At 46.1% G+C, this 22,206-nt stretch overlaps 1 protein-coding gene across 4 annotated transcripts in view; it reads left to right on the forward strand.

Annotated features, from left to right (window-relative positions):
• WWOX (WW domain containing oxidoreductase) overlaps positions 1 to 22,206 on the forward strand; it is a 964,720-nt gene that overhangs the window by 240,440 nt on the left and 702,074 nt on the right. For 2 of the 4 annotated variants that reach the window (XM_059045971.2, XM_059045973.2), the window contains exon 6: positions 10,779 to 10,867. The exons of the other annotated variants lie outside the window; for them this stretch is intronic. In XM_059045971.2, coding sequence (XP_058901954.1) covers positions 10,779 to 10,867 — 89 coding nt within the window. The remainder of the gene's footprint in view (positions 1 to 10,778; positions 10,868 to 22,206) is intronic. 4 annotated transcript variants of the gene reach the window in all.

Genomic DNA, 22,206 nt, shown 5'->3' on the forward strand with positions numbered 1-22,206 from the left:
CTGAGGGGCAGGCCCTCAGCCAGCCATTCTGATGCACCAGAAGGAGAGCCTGACTTTCTAAATGGCTTATGAGGAATCATTATTGCCAACATCACTAACATGCTTTTATTTCTACTTACAAATTTGTCCCAAGTTTGGTGGTGTGTTATATATTCATTCATTCATCTTCTAAGTTAAAGCCTGTCTTGAAAACCTACTCTCTGCCACTTACTTTGGACCAGGAATCAGAGACAGAGATATGAGACTGTGCGTTTCAATTTACTTTAACTGTCAATGTGAATTATGGGTTGTTTTGGTTTTCTTTCATAGTCTCCTGCAGTGTTCTTGGGAATAGAAATTGATATAACCTTTTAGGAGGACACCCAGTGAAAATCTATCAAAGTTTAAAATGTAGATATCTCTTGACCTAGCAATTCTACTTCCAGGAACTTACCCTGTAGGAAAAAAAATCATTTACAGCAAAGCATAGGTATTGCAGCATTGCTTTTAGTAACAAAAACCTTGAAACTACATAAAATAACATTAATTACGACAACAGCAGTAGTTAACACTTAGAGCGTATCTGTTTAAGGTGCTTTCCAGGTTATTATCTCATTGAATTCTCACAGTACGCCCCAGGAGGAGGTCTTCTATTACTTCTATTTTTACAGATAAGGAAGGTCAGGCATCGGGAATTTAAGTAAAATGTTCACATGGGGTTTCCCTGGTGGCGCCGTGGTTGAGAGTCCGCCTGCCGATGCAGGGGATGCGGGTTTGTTTCCCGATCTGGGCACGATGCGGAGCGGCTGGGCCCGTGAGCCATGGCCGCTGAGCCTGCGCGTCCGGAGCCTGTGCTCCGCAACGGGAGAGGCCGCAACAGTGAGAGGCCCGCGTACCCCAAAAGAAAAAAAAAAAAAGTTCAGAAAGCTAGTGAAGGGTGTGCAGGGCCGAGCAATCTAAAGGAGATCAGTGTTTAATAAATTCTTGAACAGCCCTACAATGGGCTAAACCTACCGGTTGGAAAGAATGTGGGTGGAGTCTATTTAGATGTATTCAATTATGTGTTAACTGGGAAAATCCAGATTATATAATAACTCATGAAGTACGATACTATGTTTGTAGAAATGTATTATGGCCCAGTGTTTTGATATGTGTAGAAAATGTACTCTGGAAGGATTTGCATCACTGTCACTCTGTTTATCTTGGGGCAGTGGGGATTCCGGAGATATTTTCACTTGATACATTATCCACTTCTGTATTATTTATACTTTCATTAGTGAGCCAGTTTTATTTTTATAAATAAGGATAAATTTAAGTCTCTGAAGCCCACTTAGGGTGAATCACGGTTCCCCTGACTAAACTCACACATGCAACCTCGGCACCACTGCCATCTGGGGGCAGTTGTAGGATGTTTAGCAGCATCCCTGGCCTCTACCCACTAGATACCAGTAGCCCAGCCCCACTCCAACAAATGGCGACTACCAGAAATGTCTCCAGACCTTGCCGGATGTCCCCTGGGGGCGGCATATCCCTGGATGAGAACCCCTGAGGCAGACACTGGCCTGTTGGGGTATGTTCCTCTCCATCTAAGGGTCGTAATGAAAGTCATCTCTCTCCATCTGAGCGTCTTTCAGACTCCACAGGTCCTTCATGTGGAATTCAGAAGCCTTTCGACCAGAGCAGACAAACCTTGTTTGTCTCTCTCTAGTCAATTTAACTAACCACTGTTGACCTGTCACCAGATAATCAACAGGTCCCACATCTCTTGTGTTTTAAACTGTACACCGTTCTGAATCTTGGAGGGTGGGAGACACTGATCTTTCTTTTATCAGCAACTTCCCCAAAGAAGGGGCTTCCAGTGCCCTTTCCTTAACAAGTTTCATTAAGGAACCCACCTATTAAATATTCAACGTATATAGACTGTTCCTGTTGAGGGTCTAATTATACAGTAAAGTAGCTGATGTCCAGTCAGCTGCCTTTAAAGTACATCATTGATGTTTCCAATACTTACATAAGATGTAGGGCCTGTTTATTAAGAGTCTTCAACTGTGTATAAAACTAGAACAGTCAAAAGTAATGGTGTCTACTGAAGGATTCTTTATCATATGAATTTACCTTTAGTCATCTATTATTTACTTCAGCTGTTTTATATGCCATTATAATAAATATTATGACAGAGAAAGCTTTTACGCTTCGACTTATTGTACTAGTCTTTACTTGCCTGCAATCCGTCAGGAAGATGTAACCATGCCTTACCTATAGTTAATGTAAATCATCACTTACATTAGAATGAAAAATTCACTAGGAAAAAAAGGCTCTTTCTTCAATAGCAAGGCATAAATGCCTGATCATGTTGACTGCCAGACTCCCGTGCCATTTGCTGTCCTTCCTTAAACTGTTTTTAAGCTGCAAAGTGAATGCATCGCATAGAGGGAAGTTGGAAGGTTTTCGAATATTTTCACTCTCTTGTTAGTTTCTGGCAAGATAAGCATTTTTTTATCCAGAGTGCAAAATATTGCCTATTACCGTCTAAGCATTTTTAATAGTTTACTTTACGTGGTGCGTTAACTCATACACCAAATTAAATGAGCTGTTATCCGGTGCAGTTTCTCCTTGAATCAGCCTCACAATTACCTGTAGATATTGATACAGTTATTTGGCAAATTGAGTTCCAGCAACCCAAGGCAGAAATTCTGACCTGTATATAATGAAGAAAGCGTTGTTATGATTTTCTTATTAGGGATGTTTACGAATTTAGTGGGGGAAGGCAGAGCTGCAGGGCCCTTGTGAGGGCTCAGGAGTGAAGGTTGCTGCCTGATGGTTGATCTGAAAGTCAGGGAAGAGAAAATCAGCCCCTCTTCTTCAAGGCCGTAAGAAAAAATCCAGGGGTTTACTACAGATCATTTTTGGTTTGGTACCCTATTTCAGAATTGGACTCTTCCCTAAGAGCATTTTCCTTGTTAAAGGCACAGTGGAATACAGGTTGGTACAGGTGTGTAGAGCTGTGAAAGAGACTCTTAAACTCTGCTTTCTCCTTGGGGAGAAATGCCTTTTCAGAAAGAGCATTTATCAGTACGGCCTTTTAATCTTCAGGCTTGTCCAAGGTTGGGCAAACTCCCCGTCAGACTCGCTCACGATGCTGGTTTGGGTTATTCTCCTGAGAGGTACAGGAGCTGAAAGGAGATGCAAGTCTCCATCTACTCCTGCATTTCCCAGCGAAAATGCCACCACCCGTGGCCACCATTAACATCACTTAAAAGATACTGGAGAAATTGGCATTGTGAAGTCCCGCACAGGATGTTGGTGAATTATGAAACCAGTTCAGTTAGGTCTGTACTGTAGTTCAGTGAATACTGTCCTGTCAGTAACATGCGTATGTCAAGTGGAAGGGTGAGAGGCATCAGCGTAATGTGGTTAGGGCCCGCTGGATTAGAATTTGCAGGATGCCATTAGCAATAAGCTCTGAATGTAGATTATTGCCTTGGTTACATTTTCTCTTTCAGCACTAGGCTTCTCTTGTAAATTTGAAGCGTATGAAATAAATATGATGTAAAATAGGCACAAACAAGAATATATAGAGGGTGTTAATTTCTTCATAGCTTCTCAGTGTCAGCTGTTGAAGCATCCGAGGACAGGGCTACAGTGCGGTGTGGTCCTCCAGTGAAGACACGAGCACTGGAGCCATCCCAACCAGTTGGGAACCTGGATCTGTGTCTGACTAGGCTGTGCCACTTAATCCATACCAGCCTCTGTTTTCTAGTCTGTGAAATGGGGGAAATGATAGACACTTCAAAAGATTTTTTCCTCTGACTCTTAAATGAAAAATAAATGCCAAGCATGTCATAGATGCTCATTATTTTTTTGGCTCTGGTTATCAATAAATATGTGTACGTGAGAGCTTTTCTTCAGGGAAACCCTGAAACGAACTCTTCTCTAAGCGTAAGGGAGGGTAGGCGCACAGCCATCACACTCTCATAGATTGGCACCTTCACGGTACGTGGTCGGTCTCAGCCCTGTGGTTCCCTAGGGTGAGTCCCCATCTGCTGAAAGAGAATTTCCTCTGGGTGTGTTGGAGGCTGGGCTCCCTGCTCCCCTCCGTTCATCTGGGTTTCTCTGGCCTTCCATCTCCCACAGTTGTTACTGTGTGCTCTTCTTTCTGACCAGCTCACCGGTGGCCCTTGTATCGTAACAGGAGGAAGAGCTGATCTTACCTGCTGCTAGGCTAGGATTGAGTAGAAAGAGTGCAGTGGAGTTGTTGCTTTGGTCCAGTTGAGTGGAGGAAACAAGGCTCCTGGACTAGATGAGAGTATTTTGAAGTGTGCCCACCTGAGTTCACTCTGAGGTCCCATCACACTCAACAGCTTGGTTCGCAGACCAGCTACTTTTGGCTCATTAACGGGATAGTGGAGAAAAGTCATTGATATACTCTAGCTAACTCCTAGTCAGTTTACAATTAATAGTGGTTTTTAAGGAATAATCTGTTTCTTAAATATGCTTGGTCACTTGAAATTATTTATATACAGCTTTCCAAAGGCCTGTGACCATTAGATGTTACCTTTTTTGTTCTTCCACGGATGGTAAGCGGATTATGGGTGTGAGATATTTCCTCTTACGTGGTGTTGCAATGATGGGGAGTGAAAGAAAAGAAGTAAAGGAGATGGGATCTTTGGAATATATGTTTACCTTTAGAGGCAGAGTTAGTGAATGAATGAGTGAATGAGTTCACTCTTGTAAATATTGTCTCTCTTATCGTGGACCAGGAGCAGGACAGCACGCTGCCTCTGTACGAGGCTATTACAGACCTGGTGGCTTCCCCTGGGGTTGGCCTTGGTGTGAAGGGCCTCTGAGGGGCATGCGGACAGCTGGGCCGCGTGGGCATTGTGGGGTATGCAGTAGGGATTAAAATCATGGCTTGGGGTGAATTGCGGTTCTGCCATTTCTTACCTGCGTGAAGATATGCAGTCACGTTATGAGCCTCACTTTCTCCATCCGTGAGACGGGCGGGTGATCATAACTGCCCGCAGAGGGTGACTGTAAGGAAAGAGGGTTACTGTGGGGCGAGGGCTCGTATGGCCGGGGTTCTCAGACTGCTGCCATTGGCCAGGTGGGCCCCGTTCCCCTCTCTCAGTGAAGCGTGAGGCAGGTCAGTGCAGATGGTGGTGATGACGGTGACGAAGATTGCGGTGGTGAAGCTTGTGATGGTGTTGGCAGCAATACTACAGACAGCCACAGAAACACTCACAGTAACGCTCTTCCTTGGTAGCAGTTACAGAGTCCTTCTCGGGTGTCAGGCACCATTCTAAGGATTTTACATATAGCGTAATTTGATCTTACATAAAATCCTATGCTGTAGGATTTTACACGAGAGAAAACTGACCGCACAAGAAGTAACTTTCCCAGTTGGTAAGTGCTCGAAGTGGGATTTAGACCCAGGAGGTCCACCTTGAGTCCCTGGCCCTCACCATGGCCTTAACACCTTTCAGGTTCAGGAACACTTCCTGAGTTTGGAGACCGGGGTACCCTGGCCTCGGGGGGATTCAGTGAGCCTCCTTCCTCCTGCTCTGGGGTCATGTGTCATCCGTCCTCCATCACAGAGCTGCTGTTCATACTTTGAGCTACTTAAGGTAAATTTGTGAAATAAAGAAGGGAGACTGCAATTGCTAATATGCTTCGTGATTGAAAAACAAACAATGGACATCACATTTCAGCAGTGGCCTTACAAATGATTATTATTATTTATGTGCCCCCAATCTTATATACATCATACCTAATCTTTACCCTAATCACGCGAGGCAAATGCGCATTTTGGCAGGGGCGCTAAGGCCCAGAGCGGTCACACAGCTCCCCTGAAGTCACACTGTCAGCACTGTGGTCATGCTGGCCCGTGGCTCCGGGTCAGCCTAACTCTGCCGTCTCCTGTGGATGACAGCATCTGCCCACTTCTCCCTTTAAATACCGCACAGTCCCTGTATGGTTCCTTTGGTTTCAGGCAGTATCACATGTGAGTCATACTTGGCTAATTTATAGTCGTAAAACGGTATGAGAGATCACTGTCACATAACAACAGCAAGAACCCCTTTGATTCTGCGTTTGCAGACTCCTGAATCACTAAGCCAGGTTTTCTGGACTTAATGAGGAACTAACCAAGAAGACTTGGTCTGTTGAGAGTGTCAGTGGACTGTGCTGCCACCGAGCATCCCCTGACTTCCAGGGAAATGGAAGAAGAATGTGTGGGTTGCTTCATTACTGTGTCTTTCTGGCTGAGCCTGGGGTGTTGGGAGCAGGTGAGCTTCTCAACTACTTAGATGTTGCCTGATGCTCCGTGTGTGGAATGCCACCTGTGCAGTTCTCGTTTAAAACGATGGGTGCCAGCATCTGTATACATAATTTAAAATAAATTTACATCCCTGTTTTGCCTGAGATGATGCATTTGTGTACTGGTGTGATTAAAGAAAAGGGTGAGGATTTGGGGAAGGGTTGGGAGAGGGGTTTTATAGCATTTTAAGACTCCAAGCTCTAGTAAGAAGTTGTTTTCCGTTAACCAAAGCTAAGTGGATGGACGGTTGGCCGGCTGGCTGGATAGATGGAGAGATAGGAAGGGAAGAGGGGAGGGACCTATGGAAAGCTAACAGTTAATATTGGGGTGGTAGGATTCTAGATGCTTTTTTTGTCCACGTTCATCTGTCATTTCTAAATTTTTCTATCACTAATGGAAAGTATGAAGTAGGAAGTGGCCTGACGTGAGCCTAGAGAGGAAGATGGGGCAAAATCATGGACTGAGCGTTAGTCGTTACTGTTATTCATTGTGTATATGTTTGCGTTTCTGTTCTTGCTGGGCATATGGAGGGTTGCACCTTTTCGAAGCTAAGCACAGCCGCAACACTTGCTCTGCCAACAAAACGTGAGCACAAGTGACACGTGTCACCACTGGGTGGAAGCCTGTGACATTCCACGTGCACCTTGTCACGTTCTCGTCCCCACATTGTAGAGGCTGGTGATGTTACAGAGGGTGGAGGCTCCACCTGATGGGGCCCCTGGCCAGTGACAATAAACAGGACCCCACTGACATGAGATGGGCCTGAAGCGTGAGCAAGTAGCAAATCCTCTGTTGTCTTAAGACGGTGAGGTTTGGGGGCTGTTCCTTACTGAAGCTTATCCTGCTCAAGACAGAGGCACTTGTGTGAGCCACACTAAGGAATTAGGAGCATATCTTTTTGGCCATTCCAAGCTACAAAAGCGTTTTAAGCTAGGAGTTTGTGTTTGGGCGTCTGTTGCCAATCCAGAGAGCACACTCTGGCCAAACAGGCCTGACCTTTTCACGTCCTGAGCGGCATATGCTGATTTAACATCTTAATAAAAAAACTCAGCGGTTCGTTAGTGGGCATGGAATAGTTCTGTATCTTGAATCTGTGCATGTGATAAAATGTCGTAGAATTATACACACAGATATTCCAAGTAAAAGGAACTGAGTGCATCCCGGAACTGGCGAAATCCAAGTAATGGTCTGTGGTCTAATAAATTACACTGTGACAGTGTCGATTTTCTAATTCTGATAATGTGCTATACTTGGATAAGATGCCCCCTTTGGCGGATGCTAGGAGACGGGTACGTGGGCACTCTCACTACTATTTTTGCCATTTCCTGTGAGTCTATAATTCGTTCCGATTTAAAGTTAACGACAACAGCAGCAGCAAAAGTGAGTTACACCGAGAAAGTGAACTGTGGTCAGTCCCAGGTTCATAGTCAGACTCAGCGGGAAAGCTCGCGTTGGCAGATGGGGCCTCTTGCTTTCACCTAGCAATCAGCCGTTGATCCCTCAAAAATGCTTTCTGTTTGCAGTCTGTCAGCCCCTGCCTTCTCATTTAGAGCATGTCCCGCGATAAACATTTCTATCACGTTAAGTTTGTCAGCCAATCAGAAGAACAAACCCCCCAACACACACTCATTGACGCATACACACCCCTGAATTCTAAAAGCTGTCCTTTTCCTTCACTGGACTTAACTGAATCGCACACACAGTTTCTCTGCATTTCTCAGGGTCAGTAGCGGAAAGAGGGAACCTGGTACCGAGGGCAGTAGAATTACCTGAGTAATTGCGTGTGGACTTGAATCACTGTCCCCAGGAGCCTAGTAACACACAGCGTGTGGATTAGTCTGTTGGACTTCTTGATGGCTTGTGACCCCTTGTTCCCCCTGGGTGCGTATGGTCTGATTTTGTTCTTATTGGTAGTGGCAGCCCTGCGCTTTATCTTCAAGTGAAGGGGGAGAGCCAAAAGACAGCTTACCACGTGCAAGCTGCACATTTAGAAGGATGTACTGGCCCATTCGGCTGCGCCATCCTTTTCATTGGAAATATTGCTTTGGGGTCACCATCTGGGAATGTTCTCCCTGTTTTATGGGGGAAGAATGGACATCCATTTTCCTAATACGTAGCCAGCGTATCCCTTGGGCTTTCCATCGGGGGCTCGGCTGAGAGGCGCAATGTCTTTACCACCGCTTCCTTAATAGATTAAATAGTTGACTTTCCTCTTGTGATCCCTTCAAAGTTCTGTAAGGTTCTGTGTTGGCGGTGCGTGTCATGCTCTGTGCCAGGAGAGGCTGGGGCCGGAGCAGGCAGGATGAGGGTGAAAGGCCCCTTGACTCGCTCACTCTGAACATCAGACTGGGTAGTTGGGCATTTAGGAGGCATAAGAATCTACGGGGACGAAAAGTGAGCCGTTAGCGGACTTCCCACTCAGAAGAGGTTTTAGCCGCAGATAAATATCCGTCATGCAGACAGAAAGCGGGGCGGGGGTCGGGTTGCTCCCCATCTGGAGACCCAGGCACTCTGCATGGGGTACAGTATCACTCAAGTGCATCCTCTTCTCCTGGGAGCAGTTTCCCTCCCTCTAGGGTGAGGGGCGTGGCCTGGCCTTGCCTTGCCTCACCCGGACCTGGACCCTCCAGGTGCAATATTTCCCTAACAAAACCCATGTGTTGGCGCTTCCCCCTTTCCTGCATCAGCTGAAACACTTCTCCTCCTTCCAAAATCTGCAGGTTTGAGCATCTGCTGCTGTTACCTGAAGGTTTTAAATCTTCTTTGGCCAACTTGCCTTTGCCACTCATAAGCTCTTGGGGTTTGGGGAGGTCATTGAATCCCTCTCTCTACGCCCTTTCCCTAAAACTGAGCTCTGTTAGGAGGCAGGGCCTGCGCCCTCCAAGGGCCAACGGCGATCTGGTCCGATGGGGCCTTCGGGGGGCACCGTTGCTCGTCATCAACGTCCTTTCATCCACCTTGCTGCACTGTCGCCCACGGGAAGCACCGTTGACCGCCCAGCGTGGCCTCGGGGGGTGGGGGGGGAATTCGTCACCACGGGCATCTTATCTCCTCCTGGTTAAACCTATGAAATACTTTCTCTCTTCAGGGCAGCCTGTTAGATGCTTTATACTTAATCTCACAACTCTGAGAGCAGATAATACTCACATTTACAGATGAGGGAACTGAGGCTCAGGAAGGTTCCATGGCCCAGAAGTCATTTTGCTTGCTTTCCTGCTGCCTCTGCCTGATATTTACTGTTCAAGGCCTGGGACTTGGGTCAGAGTCCAGGACCTCGGCGGCAGAGGTGAACTGCCGTAGACACACGAAGCTCCTCGGCACCGTTTGCATCCATTCGGGTGGAGGACGTCCCCAGCAGTGCCCTTTGCGTCCCCCTTCATAGTATTCGAGTACTGTGTTAGTCTCCGTAGTCTGACTGGAGCATCGCAGCCTAGACAAGAATTCCCAAGCTCACCGTTCGTTTTATGGGGATCTGCTTACCTGAACAGGCAGGTGGCCTGGCGGTCTGTCCTTCAGCGGAGGGACGTCTAAGAAGCGATGGCATTTCAGCTCACACTCCAAAGTCCAGCGAGACTCAAAAATTGGGAGGGCTCTGTAAATACCAGGCAACCCTGATCTTGCCAGAAGAGTGCTAGGAGGCCCTGCAGTGGAACAGGGTGGCTGCAAATCCTGACTACTGCAAATGACACCTTTCGGTGTCTCTCCAGGAGGGAACTTGGGCTCCAGCCAGCGTCAGACTGATTTGGAGTCTTGCCGTCCACGCTTCGTAGCTCTGCAGTCTCTTATAAGACGCCACATTGTAAAACAGGCAGACTACAAACGTATCCTGCAGCTGTCCTGAGGATGAAACAAGATGATGCCAGTAAATGCCCACCCGCCGTCGGCTCAGCGTAGACGTTAATGTGGCCTTGTTATTACCACCCACATGTGCCCTGCCCATCTATAGGGTTCACAGGGCTACGAAGCCAGGCGGGTGTTGAGCAGCCGGGCTCTGTTGATATAAACGAGTTTTGCCTGCGTTTGTACTTTCTGTACGCGACCTGTCTCTCATTTTTCATGCAGGCTTGGTGGAGTCGTTTCAGAACTGGAGGGCAGCTTTGGGGATTAACATGTGGTCTCCAGAGTTCTTGCAGGAGCCAGGCTTTGTCCTGGTGTTGCCCCATCATGACAGTTTTTTTTTTAGGAGGCAGATGGAGAGGAGCTTTGTGGGCCCGAGGACCCTTAGGACCCTGTTTTGTGCGCTGAGTCAAACAGCACAACCCCCCAGCATGGAGTTTCAGCAGAGTCCCAGCCTCCCATCCTCCCTCGACTTGGCAGTGAAACGCCCCGTTCTTCCATTCATTCCGATGATTTATATTCTCTCTGGGCGTCTAATATTAAACAGGGGAATTCCGACATGTTCCATAACACATTTACTGTAACTTGATACCATGAACTAAACTTGCTGTTATTTATCATTTCTTTTTATTTTCTCTCGTTCCAGCATAAAGCCAAGGTAGAAGCAATGACCCTGGACCTCGCTCTGCTGCATAGCGTGCAGCGTTTCGCTCAAGCGTTCAAGGCCAAGAATGTGTGAGTGTTGCAGTGGAGGGTTATAGATCATAATATCTTGCTATTGTAATGTCTTTATCAGATGAACACAGTGGGGAGGCCGGAAGGCTATTGTGCTGTCTTGGCGTCCAAACGGGAGGCTCATTTATATTGGCCCAGTGAAGGTGTGTACCGTATTTTCTTGACTCGGAGTCACCCTCATTTTGAGATGCGTCATCAATCTCATCACAGCCTCCCAGATAAAAAGGAAGAAAAGACAGTACTAAGCAGCAGTAAAAGTGGCGCATAAAAGCCCCCCCGATTGTAAGCTGCATCCTGATTACAGATATTTTTGCAGTGCCTCCCAGAATCGAGGAAAAGTGTATTTTATTTTTTATTTTTTTTATTTTTATTATTATTTTTTTTTGGCGGTATGCGGGCCTCTCACTGTTGTGGCCTCTCCCGTTGCGGAGCACAGGCTCCGGACGCGCAGGCCTGGTGGCCATGGCTCACGGGCTTAGTTGCTCCGCGGCACGTGGGATCTTCCCGGACCAGGGCACGAACCCGCGTCCCCTGCATCGGCAGGCGGATTCTCAACCACTGCGCCACCAGGGAAGCCCGAAAAGTGTATTTTAATTGCACTCAGAAACGAGTAAGGTCAGCTCTCCAGTCCCGTGGCGGGGACTGAACATCAGAGCACAAGAAGCAGCTTCTGCTGTTTCGCAAACCTGCGGTGATTTTACGTGGTGTGTGAATGTGGTTCCAAAAGCATGGACTCACATCGTGAGAAGCCTCCTCCTTTTTATTCCCTCTTCTTTCTCAGGCTTTCAAAATGCCTGAAGGAGGAAGCCTTCGCTAGGGACCGGCAGTTTTTTTTGCCATCACATGCCAACATCTTTCTAACAGGGAGAGCAGCCCTCAGAGCCAGAGCTGAGGAGAGCAGTGGTGGTTAGCTTCATTTTCATTACAATATTTTGTTTCCAAGTGTTTATTTTTACAGTTCCCTCATATTATTTAGGGCAAGCAATACTGGTTTCTCGTTTAACACGGTGGTTTAAATTTCTTTAACACATAACTTCATTTAATTTTTCTTTTTCAGTGAGTTGATTTAAGCACAGGGATTAAGTTCATAATGGTAGAGGAGGTGCCAAGGGTAAAACAGTTCCAAAAGGGGCACCGAATGGCTGAATTTGGAGAAGGCTGATAAAATGACAAGCTGTCTGGGGTTCGCCGCTGTTGGGGCCGTTGGTTTTTTAGTTCTCCACGCAGATGATGGACGTGCGGGGACGTCTCTTAAACCAGATATTCAGATGGTACCACGTCGATCTGACTCCTCAGTGCTGTCCAGTAGCCAGCTCTCCTTATTTCTCCCTTAGGCTTTCAGTCTGTTGTTAAGTCTGTTCTCTGAAGCCCTTTCTGGGGCCAGCCCGTAGCCTGAGTTCTTGAGGTTGAAATGTGAGCTCAGAGTCTGTGGTGGGAGCTGCACCATCCCCTTAGGTGCCGGCCCTGTGCTCCTGCGAACACCTGGGTACCGTCCCCATGCAGCCAGGAGACCTCGGCAAGCCCTCCTGCGTGCGCTCTGGGCAGCGTCTGGTAGCTGCGAGCCCGTGCCAGCGTTCTCTGAGCACCTCTCTTCAGGACAGAGCAGTAGCTCTTAAGACATTTGCTCTTTTATCCCTTCCTGATTCATTTATCCGCTTGTTCGTTCACTTCACACGCATTTAACGCATGCCTCCAAAGCCCCAGGCTCTCTCCTCGGCTCTGGGAAGAGACTGGTGGCCAGCGGAGGCCCAGTTTACCTCGCACGAGCCATTGTCTCAGTGGCCAGCAAGCAGGCAGTGCTGTCCTGCTAGTGACTGCCTCTCCTCCACCTCGTATTTCTGTGGTTGTCGGGGAGTGAATGATAATCACCACCACCGTGGCAGCAGTAACAGCTCATTTATTGAGTGCCTATTATGAGCCCCATACCCAGGACCCTTTGTGTGCTCTTTCTGATTTAATTCTCAGAGCAACCCTCGACGGGGGGTGGGGGGGTGGTGCTGTCATTATGTCTATTACACAGATGAGGAAGATGAGACCAGGGAGGGTGAGTTATCTGAAGGCACGTGGCCAGGAAGCAGAGGGGTTGAGATCCCGTGCAGTCGGGCATTCCTGGCCCCCCCGCTCCTCAACCAGCGCGCTGCACTGTCTTGTCGTTCTTAATGTGCCAGAAACCGAGATCAGAGAAAGTGACCTTCACAGGGTCACTTGGCAGGTTGGTGGCAGATGTAGGATTTCCGTCCGTTGTGACTCTCCGCTTTCTCCTTGACCCCGTGCTGCTCTAGTGGGAGCTGAGCTGCACTGCCTCTTCATTCTTCCTCCAATCCTGGTGTCAGACCGCTTTGGAAGGGAACCATTTAGCCGAGGAGAGCCAGCTTTTTACATAATAGGACTCTCTTGCAAGTCTTAACGGGACCATTAGTTTTTAACCGTTAAGTAATTCAGAAATCATCAAATCCAACTGCCTTCTGTAATCAACCAGCCCAAACTCTTGGAGAAAAGCTAGCAGCCATTTTGCCCTAATTCTAGATTTTAGCAAACGACTCTGAATTTTTTGGCTCCTAGGTTCAGAAACAAAGGCGGTTTTCCTCTTAGCCAACCCTGTACCACACACCTCCTTTTATGCGTCTCTCGAGAGTCCAGCATTTTTCATGGGCTTAGAGAAATAGCGTGGTAGTGAATATACGCCTAAAAGACGTGAGCGACGTTCCTTCGGAAGCACTGCCAAAGTGACACCTCTCCTGGATGGGCAGGTGAGCGTTCAGTCCTCACAGGTCTGTAGGGTCTGAGAGCTGTCGGAAGTGAGTTTAAATGCCGCTGACTGAGCTGCCATAGAACACGTGTCACTCTCTGCCCATCGTCTCCTCCCATCTCTCGGCCTCAAAATTTCCTCGTGCGTAAAACATGATGACGAATGAAAGAAAGGCTGCCAGTTCCGAACCCATCCCTTTTGATGCCCTTGGACCGAGGTGAGGAAAAACTCTTACACTGAAATTCCATCCGGATGCTTCCACATGGAATTCTGTTCTGAAGCTTACCTGCGAGCACACCAGAAGTATGATCAGGCTCTTTTTACCTTGTGTATCCCCTCGGTTCATGCCCCAGCCCAGGTGTGTCTCCCCATATACCTGAATCGGCAGCAGCGTGTATAGCCCGCGACCTAAAGAGGTAGAAACGGATGGAAATGCGAACCTTGTTGGAAGATCTAGCTCATTGAAAGTCCGGTCCGCCCTCTCTCCGCCTTCTAGCAGGAAGGGATGTAGGTTCCGCCTCTTCTGGGATTTCTTCTTCCTCCTTTACTTTGGAGGGGCCGGGGGTGGCTGGTGGCATGGGGTGGGGACTGAGTCGTTTCCGAATGAGCGCTGCTAACAGTGATTATACAGATCATAGCTCCTTTTCGACTTTTTGTGTATTCCGTGCAAGGCAACGTGCTGAGCACCTATTCATGTGTTCTCTCTCTAATCCCTTACAATAACCCCAGGCATCTTGGGTCATTTTTATCTCTGTTTCAAATGGACAGTCTCCGGCTTTTCACAGAGAGGCCAACTCACAGTCCCAGCTTTAGCAAGTAGTGGATCCCAAATTCGAACCCAAGTCTCTCTGAGTCCACAACGACCCCTCTTTGCGTTACAGCTCCCCCTTCAGGCGTTTTCTTCAGTGTGGATTTCTGGATTGGTATGAATTGCTGAGAACCAGGTTACTCAAATTTAGTGGCTTAACACCATTTAAGACAATAAGTATTTCTCTTCTCTCTCTCTCTTTCCCTTTGTTTAAATCCGGAATCAAATAAGGTCAATGCATTTTAACCTATAGGTTTTCCCTCCCTTTCTAAATTTCTTACAAAAAAATTTTGACACACCATACTTGTTTCAAGGACCAGTGTGTCCTCTAGAGTTTTCTGTGGTCTGTACTTCAGTGGCTGCATCGCTGTGGTGTCCTTTGACTTGTTCTTTTGTCTTCTACGTTTCCCGTGAAAAGGTAGCGAACTCTAGAGGCTTGGTCAAATTCCTGTTTAATTTTTTGGCAAGAATACTTGGTCGGTGGTGGTGTAGTCTTCCATCAGGAGGACGTGCGTGCCTGCTTGCTCAAGTGTTTCCTTAAGGCTCTGCCCGCTCTGCCCAACCCATGCCTATGCCCGCTCTCCCTTTCCCACCCCCTCTTCCATCCGTTTCTTCTTTTCTGCTCCACTCACTCTTCGGGGTGGTCAGCCCAGGAAGCCCCAGTCTGCTTTCAGACAGTCCTCCCCGGCATCAGTGGTGGTGGTCGGCTAGTGTTTCTCAGGTCGCATTATTTTGGGCATTACTGGAAAGTTCCAAACTAAAGCCTGTGGTAAGTCCCAACCAAACTGAGTTTTGAAGGATATTTTTGTTAAAACTGCAGTCCTGGAGAGCAGCCAGACTCCACGCTGCCTGGCAGGCTGAAGTATCCGTCAGAGTATGAAGAGCTGGGACCCTTACTAATCATTCAGACCAAGTACTGGGATTCTCTGTAATGGGCTCTGAAGCAGCAGTATGTTGTTTGTGATACTTTTGCACAATTTTATCCCTAGTTCTAACTGCTTAGTTTACTGAAAAACGCTCATTTTGAACAGGGCCTGGAACAGCAGTTCAAGAGCTTCTAGAGCTCTGTAAATAGTTTTTCCTTTATCGGATACTGTTTTATAGTTTGTGTCCTATATATTCCTGAAATAATGGACATCTGGATTCCAATCCTGGAAGTTGAAAGGTTGGTGATGGCACATAATATAGAACATTTATTGCTTGGATCTCGGTTGCCAATCAGCTCTTATAATATTGACCAAGGGCTTTGATTCATCATGGAAATTAATTGAAATTGATAGTACGATCATATTAAAATAACATGGAATTCTAAGGATTTCTAGAACTTCATTTTTGGTCGTGGATTTCTGCTTTCTCCTTTCAACTTTCTGTCTCCAGCATAATTTAAAGAAATTAGGCTTTCTTTCACTTAAAAATACAATAGGATAGTGATGTTTAAAAAAAAAAATGAAAGAATACTTTTTCTGTTCCCTCTTTACTGTTTACACATTTGAGGGGGAAATCTTTAACAAAACTATTTATTTTCACTTTTTACTAAATTACTTTCAGAACTTGAAAGTTCAGGACTTTGAGAATCTACTAATCCCAGATTTAATGTTCTTGGATTCTTATTCCAAATTTTACTGTCTCAAATCCTTCTTTGGAAATGGATGGGCTATAAAGTATAAATAAATTCTCAATTTTGAGGGATACATTACCCTGAAGACCAATGTGTAAATTACAGCTTCATCTTTCTTTTTCTCCTCAGCTCAGTTTTAAGAATAATGTTTTAGCCTACGTATCTGTGTTACTCTTTGCTCAACATGAGAAATCCATTTCTGGTTTGCCTAACAGAGTATCATGTTGCTTTGCTTTTCTACGAAGTATGAAAACTAAAGGGAAAGAAAACCAGAGAGGCAGATTTTAGCTGTAATAAACTCTCTAAATCTAGATCTTAATTATGACTTTTTAAGAAAAAATTTAAACATCTACGAGTGAATTTTTCCCCCTCCCATAGTTTTTCTACCTTGAGGTATTGGAAAAAATCATATTGTGAAACATTTACTGTATCTAGAAACATCAAGGAAGAACGCTTCCATCTGAAGTAAATGTTTTGCCTTCTGAAATTTAACTCTTTAGGCATCAAATGTTTTTATATAATTCTTTAAAAAATATTTCTAAAACAGATTATGTACTGTCATCCCTTATTAAACAAAAATACTAACCCAAAAGAGTAAAGTGCAGGGGTCAGCAGACTTTTTTGTAAAGGTCCAGAGAGTAAATATTTTAGACTTTTCAGGCCATAAGATCTCTGTTGCAACTACTCTTTTCTGCCTTTGTAGCATGAAAGCAGCCGTGGACAATATTTAAATAGATGAACATGGCTGTGTTCCAATAAAACTTTATTTACAAAGGCAGGAAATGGGCTGGTTATGTCCAACGGCCATAGTGTGCCAAGCTCTGGTGTAGTGAAAAGAACAGAGTTTTTTTGGAATAACTGAACTTAGGTTTAAATCCAGGCTCTACTGTTTACTAGCTGTGTGGCCTTGGGCACTCCGTGTCCCCGGGCCTCACTTTCCAAGTCTGTTTAAAGTAGATTCTCGCATAGACTTTTCAGGGTTGTTGAGGAGAAAAGCTGTGATGCGAGAAATAACCAGACACATCTCAGTGCACTGTGCCTGTGACTGTGTGTGCATTTGTTCTTATCTTGATCCTAAAATGATTTGAGAGGTTTTTAAAAATGCATGCAGTATGATACAATACAAATAAGAGATCTATCTAAACAGAGGAAGGGGATCAAGTGGACTAGTCAGATGTGATCCCAGAGGGGAGGTATGGCTCTCATGAAGTCTTTACAATCATTAAAACATTGGGCCTTGGAATGAGCTTGGAGATTCCTCGCAACCAAGGGTACAGAGGACACGAGCTTCATGTTGCTGACAAGCTGTAAGCATGACAAGCACTGAGCAGAAATATTGTTACTGTAGTGATGTTCCACTGAGGATCACGGAGTACTTAGTACTCTACTGAGTATTTTTTCCCCTTCACAAAGCCATGGCCTTGAGGGATACCTCACAGTTCTCTTTCAGAGCAAATGGCTTGACTCTGTTTCCTTTGCCATTGCTGCTGTTGTTTCCCTTGGTTTCTTGACGGATGATCTGAGTGGCTTTCAGGGCAACCTGCTTTGAATAAATGAGGTGTAGTGGGACACAGTAAAAATCATTAACCTCTGTATTCTGGGATACCAGAGCACTCCGTATGCCTCTTCTCCCCTCCTTTTTAGGTTTATTTAAATTTTTTTCCCCCTTCATGTCGTTATTTATTCAGCGCTTACAACAGTGCCAGGACCTGGGCTAGATATCGGAATTAAACCAGTTGCCATCTTCCTTCTCCTGTGCCTTCTCTCTCTCTTAAAATACTCGTGAAGCTTAAGGATTTTTTGATAACTTTACACAATGATGACTATCTTCAAAAGCATATCCTTACTGGAGAAGAATAATTGTTAAACAAACCAAGGGCCGCTTTGCAGTTAAATTTGTTAGGGGAAAAAATATTTTCAGTGAGCCTTTTTGCCATCCTTAAAAGTCATCTCTGCCAAGGAATACGTGCAAATGTATTTGAATTAACCACAGCGATGTTTGCAAAATAAACAGTTTTGATTTCCCAACAGAATTCTAGGTTCAGCCATCACTATCATGTTTCCGGAAATCAAAGTGATGTATGTTAATTGAAGACACACACAAAAAAACTTCCCTTCCAGGAAGGATAAACACCCGCCTTTGGAGAGTAGATACGATTACTCTGTGGTTGCCTTCTCCCACCCTTCAGCAGCCCACCAGTGCATATATAGCCAGTGTTTTGTCTTCAACTCCAGCACAGAATCCGAACTTTGTTGCCTGCGTTCGACAGTGATCACTTAAAGCACTGGACCAGACCATGAGTTGAGAAAGTTTTTCTATAAAAAGAATCAGATAAATAAATATTTATATAAATATCTGTATGAATATTTTGACCTTTATGAGCTAGATGGTCTCGGTAGCAACCACTCAGCTAGCGTTGGGTGCCTCTCGAGTGTAGAGTGAGACCACAGTAATCACAGTAATGCAAAAGAGTAGCCACCGATAACGTGTAAGTGACCGAAGCTACGTTCCAATAAAACTTTATTTAGAGAGACAGGAAGTGAGTTGGCTTGGGGAATTCGGTCCGGGGGTTTGTGGTTCGCTAACTCTTGGACTAGAACCCCTTGTCCCTGGCAACGTATTGGGTTGGCCAAAAAGTTCGTTCGGGTTTGTCGGGAAGATGTTTACAGAAACGCCCGAATGATCTTTTTGGCCTACGCGATAACTCATTTGAAGAGCATCTTGTCTCACTATGAGAAGCATGTTCCAGTTTGGACTGTGTTAGGTTTGGTCCAGATAGATAAGTATATATAGCCAATGTGTGTGCATGGTTCGTTTCATTTCTCTGCAGAAAGCACTCTGTGTTCCTTAGAGGCTGAGGGAGGAGAGAAGAGTTTGAGTAGAACAGCGTGCCGTGCTGAGTTGTGGAAATACCACCATATGGGAAAGCAGGTCAACTAAGACAAGCAGGTATTGTTTAAATAATGAAGACACTGCAGCCCTGCTTGGGACTTGGAGCCGTGAAATGATGATGATGATAATAATTGCTAGTATTTATCGCCTCTTGATTATTCGTCATGCACAGCTAAGTACTCACCTGCCATCCCATTTTATCCCCGCAAGGACTTCATGGGGGTAGGTCAACAATTGTAGAAGAAAGGCAGTGTCATATGTTTCAGCCTGATCCGATGATCAACCACATTGCATAGATCAAGAAGTCAAGGCTTACAGAGATGAGGGGCCTAGACCCAGGCCATGCCAGCTAGTAGGTGGTGAGGCTAGAACTTAGTCCAAAATCTGCCGTGCTGCTGAGCTCCGCTTCGGTGGTAGCTTGGGGAATCAGAAAGCTCTGTCTCCTTTGGGAAAGGCATCACGTAAGACTCACTGCCTCTGAAGGAGATTTGCCCCAGCAGTGGATGGATGACAGCCCCTGCCTGCTGGGACGGTTTCCCAGTTGAGGGAGGTGCTTCTTCCAGCCATGTCCTATCGCCAAGAGGAAGTGGTTTTGCTGCAAGATGTCTAAAAGAGGTGAACAGACCCAGTCGAAGAGAGGCCCATCCCCTCACCTCAGGTGCCCAGAACTGTTTTCTGCCAGCTGTCTGGAAGGTGTCTGTCCATGGAGTCTGTGTAAGCAGAGGTTGGGCAGCTGTTTACTCGCATTTGCAGTCACCTCTACCCACTTCCTCCGAGTGTCAGCGTTCACGTCCCCTTGGCTGCTACCTGTCTTCATAGCGATCCTCCTCAGGTAGACAGAAGGAGACCCGAGGGTCACGTGGCCGTTCACACGTCTGCACTGCCCGAGTGGTGACCCACGTGCAAGCCCAGCCCTCATCCTTTCCCGTGGGGCAGAGCCTTGTTGGTGTCTGGCCACCTGAGCCGCGAGCGCCGCGCGTGCTGGTGTGGCCCACCGAGGCCTGCGGCGTCCGCTCCATCCTCCTCCTTCCTCTGTGGCCGTGTCCTCCCGATCCCACGGCTCTGTACTCTGCTCACAGAGATGCTTACGGGCTCTGCCTCCCGCCTCGGGGCCCGTGCCGCTGCTCGCCTCCCTGCCCCTCACCTGCTCCCTGGATGACTTTGTCTCATGCTCTGTGGGGCCTCCCTTTTCCCGCCCTCGTACCTTCACACCACGGTTGAATTGATGAGTCACTTCTCGGAGCATCGACCACACACCCAATCATCGTGCTTGGAATACTTTGGGGACGCTTTTCTCTATATTGATTTTTCTCTGTGAGACTGAGCCCCCGAGAAGCAGAAACCTTGGTTAATTCGTCTTTGTCTTAGCTCTGAATCCCTGTTCCACACCTTACTAAGATGGTGACCTTGGAAAACTCCTTCATCTCTCTGATCCTCAGTTTCTTCATCAGTGAAAGTGGGAGGTGATGGTAATACCCTTGCAGGGTGGTTGAAAGGATTAAATAACAAAATGCTTATCAAACATAGTACCTGGTACCTGGCAAACGTTTGATACATTTCAGGTCGCATCCTCATTTTTGGTGTCATCCTCATCATCCGTGGCAGTTGTTAGCTTTACTGCCACATAGTAAACGCAAGGAAGGGGATGGATAGGTGGATGGGTGGGTGGGGGCAGGGAAAGAGGGAGGGAAGCCCAAAATGGAAACACATTGTTCCGTGCGGTGATCTGAACTTTGCTTTTAAGTTGCCAATTCTCAGCCTTTCGAAGTTGTTGAATTGGTACCTCCTTGGGTGGTGTGGAGATAATATGTTTGTAAATCTTGGGAAACAAATTTTAAAGTTATCCTGTGTAGTAGTTATTTCAGGCACATAACATAGAACTGCCTTTCTATCCTGGTGTGGGCTTGGGTCACATGACCAAGCTGTTCTTTGACCCACAGAGCCATGGACACAGCAAACCCGTGATGTTAGGGTTAACATTTGGTGACTCTCAGACAACTCTTGAGTTGTGTAAGTGTCGGAAAAAAAAAATTTCAGTGTCTGTGGTTCAGAATTCTACTTCCCAGCTTGGCCGATGAATCCAGCTGGGTTTTCTTCCTGGTACGAGTCACCACCCCCATTGTCATGTCAGAATTCTCCTCTCACCTGTAATTGACCTGTTGGGAAGTTGTGCTTAAACACACTGAAATTGCATTTTAATAACTTGGGAACCATCTGTTTTTTTCCCCCCCAGTAAATTGTTGAGAATCTAATTCTTGTCAGCCGAAAAACTTGAATAAATTTTATGTTTGAAATAAATCAACAGTGCTCCACTGTGGCAGCCTGCTGAAAATCCCCGAGGAAGATTATATTTTTAGTTGATCCACTTGTCACTGCACTGTGTTTTTAATATTGTGCGTCATTCTTTTTCTTCATTTTGTGAGAAAATACCCAATATCTTGTCATCCCCCAAAATATAAACGGATCCTCTCGATTAGTGGCAAAGTTCTTCAGGTTGCCTTCTACGCTTCATATGCTGTTATAGTTCAGTCACTGAGCCATAATCAAACAGGTATTTGAGCTGACATTAGGCAATAGTTGATAACCAGAAATAGAACGAAGAAAAAGGTTGTCTCAGAAGTACAAGTAATGGGTAAGTCCGACCAGTGATCGAAGTTTGGGAAACGGATCTTGGTGGAATGTCTCCCGCTAAAAGGAGAGCAGTGCCTCGATTTCTCATGTAAGATCAGCAAACTCCCAAGAGACTGTCACCGTGGTTCCCACCTTGGCTGTGCGTGGAATCAGCTGGAATCCAGTAATCCATTGCATATAGGTAAAAGCATGTAACCAATGTTGAATTCTCAGATGCTAGGTCCCTTCTAGTTTTATTGTCGCTATTATAAGCACTATGAAAATGACCTGCACATACCTCCTTTTGGCTCTCTTATTTTCTTAGGGTCAATTCTCAGAAGAGCAGCTGTGGGGTCGAAGCGTATGACTATCTCTTTCTACTTCTGACCTGTGAAAGCAAATTACTCTCCAGAAAAGTTACGTGTAATTCTCATCTCTTCATCAAATACTAGGCAGTGCCGTTTAGATCTAAAGTATTTGTAAAAGTGGCATTTAATTACAGTCAAATGTTTAGTACAGAAAACAGGGTTTCTCTCTATTAGTCAGGGAAGCTCTTTTTTCAGTTGCTTTGTCATGTCATCTGAGCCCATTGCAGTCATGGAGAGGAGAAGCCACTTCTTGGTGGGGACAGAAGGAGACCCCTGAGGTGTCCTTCACTGGT

The sequence above is a fragment of the Kogia breviceps genome, chromosome 18 (assembly GCF_026419965.1).
Source record: "Kogia breviceps isolate mKogBre1 chromosome 18, mKogBre1 haplotype 1, whole genome shotgun sequence".
In the NCBI taxonomy this organism is placed as follows: Eukaryota; Metazoa; Chordata; class Mammalia; order Artiodactyla; family Physeteridae; genus Kogia; species Kogia breviceps.